We start from the raw sequence: 9,358 nt of genomic DNA on the forward strand, positions 1-9,358 counted from the left end.
GGGGGCAGCTGCCCCAAGCCTTCTAAGGCCTCAGCAGGGGCAGGCATTGGGTGGGCCAGAGTGAGGAGAGAGACTTCTCCTTAGAGTAGTCTACCGACCTCAAGGAAACACCTGCCCCTGGTCCCGGGTGAGACTTCCTCTCTCTCTAGAAGCAGAGGAGACCCCGTCTCCTCACCCACCCCTCCCCCCCCCGCCACCCCCCGGAGGACACAGGGATCTTCATCATTTCTTAAAAAAAAAAAAAAAAGCAAGGCTGAAGTGGGTGTTTGATTTTTCAGTTACAGTTTCTCACTCCCATCAGCAGTTTGGTGAAATGGCTTTTCCTGCTTCCTCTTAAGGAGTCTGTGGTCCTAATGTGTATTTGGTGCTTTTGCTACTTGGCAGAGAGATCATAGATAACACCAGCAAAGAGAACGGGATTGACATCATCATGGCCGATAGGACCTTCCACCTGATCGCCGAGTCCCCAGAAGATGCCAGGTGAGACACAGCTGTCGACTGCCTGCAGACGACATCCTCACCCCTGCTCAGGCCTCGGCCACCCACCCGGCTCTGAAAAGACTGTCCTTGATTCTCTGGTTGGGCTTTTCTGTTAAGATGGTTGAAGAACTGAGTCATGAGATTGACGTGCTTGTCCCCTGGGCAATCTTCCGCTGGGCTAAGGTGTCCAAGTACCACACACAGCCCAGGATTTCCAGCTTTGAATGCCACTAGACAGACCCCTTGTTATCTCGGCTCAGGCTTTTACTGTCCCCAGCAGTGTATGCGAACCGTGCAACCACACAGAGCTGCAAGCCCACCCTCTGGAAGCTTCTGAGCTTTGACAGGGAACAGCTTGTGTTTGCTTAAGGATTGAGAAAGCAAGGGCATTAACCCCTGATTGTTTAAATAAATGATAGCACTGTGGCTTTCGAGGAGGATTTAGGGTCTTCATATTGAAGAATTCAATAGGACAGAAGAGATGGTTAACACCAGTAAGAGAATTACTGTATTTCAGGCAATATTCTGAAATGCTTCCCATATATTAACCCATTTAATTCTCACAGCCGCCCTACACGGTTAATAGCATTATTACCATTATTACCATGACCCACATTTTACAGGGTAGGAGACTCAGGTAGGAGAAAGGGAAGCATAATTTGTAAAGTCACAGAAGCTCAATTCTACTGAACGGAGGCATTACGTTTCTTATATTTCTTAAGGACCTTAAATCTTTGACCAAGCTCAGAGGACACTGTGGTTGGTGTCCATTGGCTGGATCAAGTGGTCTCACTTTCCTGGACCTCAGGTTTCCATCCTCGTGCTGGGCAGGTGTGGAAAAAAAGGAGAGAACTGGTATCTGCTCCCCAGAGTGATGCATCACAGGGTCACACAGCGGATGAGATAGAGCAGAACATCTCTTTCTCCTGCTGCTTTGTGAGCCACAGGGCTGTGTTGGAGGTATCTGTCCTCCCCTCTGAGCAATGTCAGGGAGCATCGTCAGCCTATAGCCTTTACTTTTGAGCTCCGAAATCCTTCGAATCTTGTAATGAATTCTCAGTGCCTTTCGCTACTACCCCTTTGCCCTTTGAATGTTTGAGTTGACAGAGCACCATGGTAGCAGCATTAAGGGCAAAGAAAATAATTCTTCCCATGGGAACAAACTAAAACCCTGCTTGGATCCATAAATTATGACACAGACTGGAAAAACAAGTAAACCTGGAATTATAGTCCCGTCATTCCATCTGGGACTCCTAGAGACCGCCTGTGGTTGGTTGTGGTCTGTGGAATGCCTACAGCTTCTCAGCTGAATTACAGGCCCAGCGTTTGGGAGCCGTCCTCTCTTTTTTGGGCCATAACGACCTGCTAAATTTAACATTGGGGGCCTTTTTTTTTTTTTTTAAGTAGGCTCCACACCCAGCCTGGAGCCCAGGGCGGGGCTTGAACTCCTGGCCTTGAGATTAAGAGAGCTGAGATCAAGAGTCAGCTGCTTAACCAACTGAGCCACCCAGGGCCCCAACATTTGTGATAGTTTAACTGAGGCCTTCTTTTCTTGACCAGTAGAACACATTTTTTAAAATTCCTTTTCAGATGGAGTTAAACTTGATTCAGGAGGAGAAATTTGTAAATTTAAGAGTGTCACCTGAACAGAATGAAAGGCCAGCAAATTTTATTTGTGTGTGTGTGTGTGTGTGTGCACACGTGTGGGTGTGAGAGAGCGAGAGAGAGCTCCCGTGTGGCCTCCATCTTGAACATATGTGTTTTTCAGTGTTTGATTTGGGAAATTTTTGAGCTTCATAAAACAGTGACTTAAGTCTTGCTTTGAGTTAATCAGAATTGATGGAGCAAGTGTATATTGAGAGGTTTCCCTTGGTTTCCCTAGGAGTCTGTTTACGTTGCCTATTTTCAAGCTCTTGGTCACATTTTTCTCCTTTAGGAATCACAGGAGATGGATTTTAGTGCTTTGCTATAGAGACATGACTTACCCTTTATATAGATATGCATTTTTTGCTTAAATATCCCGTCATATACACCAAATACTTTGTCCTCTGCCATACTTAGTAGGAGCGTGTATATAGGTCTTATTAGCCTCTGCAGGAGAAGGCTGTCCCTAGCATCTCACATTTGGCACCTCCTACATTTTATAGTTGCTTGATAAATGTTGGATGGATGGATGGATGGATGGATGGATGGATGGACAGAGGGATGTGTGGCTATTTGTGGTCATTTTTCCTCAAGCCTATATTGTGACTTTTGTTCACCTTGACTTTTCTGGGGTTGACCTGTTTTCTTCCTTTGTTGTTTGATTCTAATGAGGCTGTAAGTGAGAAAACTCATTTGAGGTGAAGATAGAAGAGTTCTCCAGTCAAAAAAACCTTTCCACTTTGTTCTTCAAGCAATTGTTGTTTTTTTTAAAGATTTTATTTATTTATTTGACAGAGACACAGCGAGAGAGGGAACACAAGCAGGGGGAGTGGAGAGGGAGAAGCAGGCTTCCCGGGGAGCAGGGAGCCCGATGCGGGGCTCGGTCCCAGGACCCTGGGATCATGACCTGAGCCGAAGGCAGACGCTTAATGACTGAGCCACCCAGGCGCCCCCAAGCAATTGTTTTCTGTTTCCAGCTCTCCTTTGGTTTTATTCTTACTTAGGTAGAAATCCTTTCAGGTGGCTGAAAACCCCATCCTGGAAACGAGCAGGGAAGATCGACCTCAGTGGCCATCTTGAGATGGTACTCTGACATCATTGGCCTTCTTACCTTGGAATTTACTTTTAAGAAATGAAAAGGCACTTGAATATTCCCTAGGTTATAGATAACATCCTCAATAAAGATCCTTGATATAAGTATTTTGGGTGGCACTGAGGATTTCGTCATCCTCCATTCACCGTCTAGAGGTCTGGGGCAGCTGGAGGAGAGGATCTCCTGTTGATCTGAAATTGCAGCAGCTGGTATCTAAAACTTTGGCTGCTGCTTCTACCTTTGCCCAGTGGTGGCATGAAACCCACGTTTACGCACGAGAAGTGTAGGCAGATTAAAAACAAAGTTGCTCAGAGGAAATGTCATTTTCGCAGAGAATGTGGAGAAGGGCATCGGTCACCATGTTGCCAGTCCAGCAGTTGGCACCTCCTTGACAGTCACTCTCTCCTTCCCACAGCCAGTGGTTCAGTGTGCTGAGTCAGGTCCACGCGTCCACCGACCAGGAGATCCGGGAGATGCACGACGAGCAGGCGAACCCACAAAATGCCGTGGTGTGTGAGCGTCGCGGGGTAGAGGGAGACGTCCCCAGGGAGGCGAGCAGCCTGGGCATTTCTAGACAATCTAAAGTAAAAGTGTAATAACTAAAGGAATATTTTGTTTAAAAATAATGCAGAAAAACAATTCGTTGAAGATTATAAGTAGTAATAGATTCCAGTCCTCCCGCTTTAAACCATTAAAAGAACAACAACAACAAAAAATCCCGAGTTTTAGGAAATCATGGAAGCACATCATACTTCCCTTCAAAGGCCTTAGTGAACTCTAACTCGTGTTCTTTCGGTCTTCACTCTATCCTGGACACATAGCGAACCATAGAATCATATTTTAGAAATAAAGTTTTCTTTTCTCCTAAGAACAACTTCACATCGAAGTTTCTTAGTGGAGTACATCTAAATTTAGGGATGGATCCTAGTGTAAGTCAGAAAATTTGTGCTATTGAAAGAAGTTTGAAACACTTTTCACTGAAAGTATCCGAAAAACAAGACAAAGATTAATTTATAATTTTTTTTAAATGAGTGAACTGTAGATCTGCCCTGTCTAGAGTAGAGGCTGTCTGTACTCACCAGCTGAAGGGGGACCTTTCTTAGATAGCCATTATTTTACAGTTAATGCAGAAAGGAGGAGTGTTTTTTGTTTGCTTCTTTAGAGAGCCATAACCTAGGGATGTTAGGGTCATATGTGCTGTACTTAAGTGGTTCTCTTCCCCCCGTTTTTGCTCCTTTCCAGGGCACTCTGGATGTGGGGCTGATTGATTCCGTGTGTGCCTCCGATAGCCCCGATAGGTAAGTTGGGGTGTGACTCAGCAGAAGGAATTAGTAACCTGCAGTCTCCCCCAGCTCTCTCTGCTTCTGGGCCACTTTCTTCTTTTCTGGGCCATGAAATGATTCTGGGCTGTGTGTTGACATCTGGTCAGTCCCAGGCTTCTTTCTTTGTGCCCAGTTTTACACCATCCAGAAGTCTTGCTCTCTGGGTATCTTTGGGATGCTGGGGAGACTGTGGAAACCTAATTTAAACAATTAAAAACATACACACAAGAGGAATATTCTTCATTTGGATACAGGGATCGATCCAGGATTCACAGAGGAAGAAAATGTCTGCTTAGGAAAACAGTATTCCAGCGTAGGGAAGCATGTCTTTCCCTTTTCCAAACTTGATAATGAACTTAAAAAGGATTTGATTGTAATTTATATGTAGAGTATTAATAAATTAAACCACAAAGATTTTTCCTTGACATTTCCATCTTATCTGTGCCCTTTAGATAGCGTGTTTTGGTTTTGTCTTTTTTTGAAGGGAAATCATCTTCGTGGATGCCCTCAGGAGTCTGTACTATCGACTTTTGTCTTTATCTTCTCTATTTTTCTTTGCTGCCATTTGAATTCCGAGTAAGAATCAAAATTGGCTTCTGCCTTCAGGAGTATAGCTTTAGAAAGTGAATAGAAATGTATTCCAATTGACAAGAAAAATGGTGCCAACTAGGCAGAATTATGTGGAGTCTTCATCAGCCTGTTGACAGAGGCTCTTCTGAATCATAGACCCTTTATTTCTGGTATCACCCTGCGCCATCCTACACCTGGCTTGGGGACCTTAACAAGTATGTTTTGTCAATGGCCCAAGATTTTATTCCGAGGGTCAAGTTCCCACCCTCTCTCCATCTGTCTCCTCCTAAACCCCTTCTCTGTAGCAGGCTGGGTATATGAGGATCCATGCTAGAACCTTCCATCGCTGCTCAGACCCTTCTCTCCCTCAAGTGCCCTCCTTTCTCCCTTCCAGACTATAGAAAAGTCTTTTCTTTTGAAAGAGCACCCGTCTTTCCCTGTCTACTACAGTCCCATTAATCTTGCTTTTTCTTGAATTTCTGCAGCACTTAGCTACTGTAAACATTTGAAAACCTGTAAGAAATCATTCACAAGTCACTAGCTTAAGTGGTTAGATGCAGGAATTAGTAGGAGCAAGGGCCTAGGAGAGATTCAGGGCATTGCCAGACAAAGAGATGAGGGAGAAAGTAAATTTCCATTATTATGTTACCCCTGATTGGGAAATGAGCCTTTGTTAGATTGCTTTGAACACGTGGACCCAGGTGGCTTTTAGTAGCAAGCATAATCGAGTGCATAAGATGTTCCATTTACACCTATTTACTGATCTTTTATTATTGGTGTCTGACATTTCATTACCGACCCACAGAAATATCATCCAAGGCAATACCCAGAGGCAGAAAGAAATTTACTTTGGAAAGCCATCAAAAAAAATTTTCCCCCACCGTCACCTTACTTAGCTTTCCCTAAACCAAGTGTCACCTGGAAAGTTTTGCATGAAGAAATCTTTCCCCTTCCAGGGCCTTCAGAATTTGTGGCTCCAAGTTTAAAGGTTAATGATGCAGAAAATAAATCTTGCAGAAATGAGCAAGCGTTGCCTTAGCATAAAAATACAAACAGCACTGCAGTTTTCAATCCCTGTGACCATACGCCAGGAAAAAGGCATTTGATCTTGCTTCAGACAGGTGATGTTGCCGGTAGAGCTAAGAGTCTTTGCTTCCTTCCTGCCCTGTCGCTCAGACCCAATTCGTTTGTGATCATCACGGCCAACCGGGTCCTCCACTGTAACGCGGATACGCCAGAGGAGATGCATCACTGGATAACGCTGCTGCAGAGATCCAAGGGCGACACCAGAGTGGAGGGCCAGGAATTTATTGTGAGAGGTGACTGCCACCACAGCTTTGCTTTGTCATGGAGCTCTGTTCTCCTTTGTGTAGATACTGCAGCATTTCCCGCGTGAGCAGCTTTCCTGAGGAATTTTGACTCTTGGAGTTGCTTTAAAAAAAAAAAAAAAAAAATCACGTAAGAAGTGGCCATGGAGGGGCGCCTGGGTGGCTCAGTCGGTTGAGCGACTGCCTTCGGCTCAGGTCGTGATCCTGGAGTCCCGGGATCAAGTCCCGCATCGGGCTCCCTGCTCAGCGGGGGGTCTGCTTCTCCCTCTGCCCTCTTCCCTCTCGGGTTCTCCGTCTCTCATTCTCTCTCTCTCAAATAAATAAATAAAATCTTTAAAAAAAAAAAAAAGAAGTGGCCATGGATGGCCCTTTCCAGCAAATATGTAGAAGGAGGACCCATCTGTAAGCCTCCCGCAAATTACTACTTGGTATTTGGGGTTTCTCGTCGTCGTTTTTAATTGACATTTTAATCTCTCTTTCCAGGCTGGTTGCACAAAGAAGTAAAAAACAGTCCAAAAATGTCTTCACTGAAACTAAAAAAGCGGTGGTTTGTGCTCACCCACAATTCCTTGGATTACTATAAGAGCTCCGAGAAGAATGCTCTGAAATTGGGCACGTTGGTCCTCAATAGCCTCTGCTCGGTGGTGCCTCCGGACGAGAAGATCTTCAAAGAGACAGGTAACAGGGCCCCGTGTCCGCGACGAGCCTGGCTTTGCTCAGATCAAGGGAGTGAGTTTGCTGCCTGGAGTGTGTGCCATGGTTTTTCCCCCAAAAGAAGCTCATTTCTTGTTGATTTATCTTCTGAGGCCATCTGTGGTTAGCTCTGTGGACACTTAGTATTGAACCCATAGTAAAGAAGTCCTGCTTAATTGAGTTGCACAGGTGTTCTTAGGACCACACAAAAACAAAGATTCTCCTGTGCGGGTGAGAGTCCTGACACAGCCCAAGAAAGCTAAATCCTGACTGTCCATGAGCTTATTAACCTAGAATAAAAAGCAGTCATGTTAGCTTAGTTTTATTCTTGTCAATATTATGAAAATATTTCTCGATTGAGTTTTGTTGAGTTTGTTGAGTTTTAGTTATGATTTTGTGCTTTTAATTTTTTAAGATTTTTTTATTTGAGAGCGCACATGAGCAGGGGGGCGGGACAGAGGGAGAGAGAGAAGAAGGCTCCCCACTGAGCAAGGAGCCGGATCTGGGGCTTGATCGCAGGACCCTGGGATCATGACCCGAGCCAAAGACAGACACTTAACCGACTGAGCCACCCAGGTGCCCCGATTTTATGCTTTTTTAAATGTAGCTCCTCTGTTCCAAATGACCGCTTGTTTCAGGACACACACACTGCTTGCTTAGCAGAAGTGCTTTCTTCTCAAGGGAGAGGCTAAGGAAAGGAAACAAACAGGAAGGGAGAAGGAGCGTCAGAGAGGGAGGGGAAGCGTTGTCACTCTGGTTCCAGACCCGTGAAAGTGACTTAGTTTCTGCCTATTTTTCTTTCAGAGCAAATGTTACCATTTATTTATTTATTTTTAAAGATTTTTTTTTTTTAATGTGTTTGAGACAGAGAGAGGGCGCTAGCGCAAGCAGGGAGAGCGGCAGGCAGAGGGAGAGGGAGCAGCAGGCTCCACGCGAGCAGGGGAGCCGGACGTGGGGCTCCATCCCAGGACCCCGGGATCGTGACCTGAGCCGAAGGCAGCCGCTTAACCCGCTGAGCCGCCCAGGCGCCCCTGTTTTACCACTGATACATTTAATCCCGGGTTTCATTGTTTTATGTTTATCTTTGCATCTCAACCCGAAGCTCCTCGTGTGGGTGGGTAGGTGGGTTACCTTGCACACTTGGGAATTCAGCGAGAATTGTTGAATTGCTTAACGAGAAGGGCTCCGAACGCCCGCTTGCTGGGTTGCGGGGTTGCCCAGTTGCCGGGTTGCCCGGTTGCCGGGTTGAGGGGTTGCCGGTTGCGGGGTTGCCAGGTTGCCCGGTTGCCGGGTTGAGGGGTTGCCCGGTTGCGGGGTTGCCGGGTTGAGGGGTTGCCCGGTTGCCGGGTTGCCCGGTTGCCGGGTTGAGGGGTTGCCCGGTTGCGGGGTTGCCGGGTTGAGGGGTTGCCCGGTTGCCGGGTTGAGGGGTTGCCAGTTGCGGGGTTGCCGGGTTGCCCGGTTGCCGGGTTGCCGGGTTGAGGGGTTGCCCGGTTGACGGGTTGACGGGTTGCTCAGTTGCGGGGTTGCCCGGTTGCCGGGTTGAGGGGTTGCCCGGTTGCCGGGTTGAGGGGTTGCCCGGTTGCCGGGTTGAGGGGTTGCCAGGTTGCCCGGTTGCCGGGTTGAGGGGTTGCCCGGTTGCGGGGTTGAGGGGTTACCAGTTGCGGGGTTGCGGGGTTGACGGGTTGCTCAGTTGCGGGGTTGCCGGGTTGCCCGGTTGCAGGGTTGCCAGGTTGCCGGGTTGCCCGGTTGCGGGGTGGCCGGGGGGCGCGCCCCCGTGCGGAGGGTGACGCGCTGCGCGTGCGCTCTGCCGCAGGCTACTGGAACGTCACCGTGTACGGTCGCAAGCACTGCTACCGGCTCTATACCAAGCTGCTCAACGAGGCCACCAGGTGGTCCAGCGCCATCCAGAATGTGACGGACACCAAGGCCCCGATCGACACTCCCACCCAGCAACTGATTCAGGACATCAAGGTACGGTGGACCCGAGCTCAAGGGCTGGGTCACGGTAGCTCGCGGATTCCCCCCCACCCCCCCCCTTGGAACATTGGGACGTCGGTCAAGCTCCATTTTTATTCCGTCATCAAAACTAACTTTTGATTAATTTTCTGTTAGAATATCACGGCTTTTAGAAATCGAAATGTGAGTGCTTAGGTGAAATTTGACACTAAAAGTACTTTGTTTTCAGAGGGGCGTCAGATGTTGCTGCCGAGGCAAACCCAGATGTTAGA

At 47.3% G+C, this 9,358-nt stretch overlaps 1 protein-coding gene across 1 annotated transcript; it reads left to right on the plus strand.

Moving 5' to 3' along the window:
* The first annotated feature begins 299 nt into the window (after positions 1 to 299).
* Positions 300 to 9,242, plus strand: LOC115937883 (unconventional myosin-X). The gene is made up of 6 exons (XM_081811257.1): positions 300 to 480; positions 3,633 to 3,726; positions 4,460 to 4,515; positions 6,286 to 6,428; positions 6,921 to 7,115; positions 8,944 to 9,242. Exons 1-6 carry the CDS (start codon positions 431 to 433, stop codon positions 9,225 to 9,227), a joined length of 822 nt encoding a protein of 273 aa, XP_081667383.1. The 5' UTR covers positions 300 to 430; the 3' UTR covers positions 9,228 to 9,242.
* Positions 9,243 to 9,358: the final 116 nt, after the last annotated feature.

The sequence above is a fragment of the Leptonychotes weddellii genome, unplaced genomic scaffold, assembly GCF_054177405.1.
Source record: "Leptonychotes weddellii isolate Sample4059 unplaced genomic scaffold, ASM5417740v2 HiC_scaffold_6522, whole genome shotgun sequence".
Taxonomy (NCBI): domain Eukaryota; kingdom Metazoa; phylum Chordata; class Mammalia; order Carnivora; family Phocidae; genus Leptonychotes; species Leptonychotes weddellii.

Bases quoted from the DNA above. Each gene is read 5' to 3' on its own strand.
- LOC115937883 (XM_081811257.1), top strand. From the start codon at position 431: ATGGCCGATAGGACCTTCCACCTGATCGCCGAGTCCCCAGAAGATGCC. The intron at 3,727-4,459 runs GTGTGTGAGCGT...GCTCCTTTCCAG, and splicing joins CGAACCCACAAAATGCCGTG to GGCACTCTGGATGTGGGGCT. The intron at 4,516-6,285 runs GTAAGTTGGGGT...CCTGTCGCTCAG, and splicing joins GCCTCCGATAGCCCCGATAG to ACCCAATTCGTTTGTGATCA.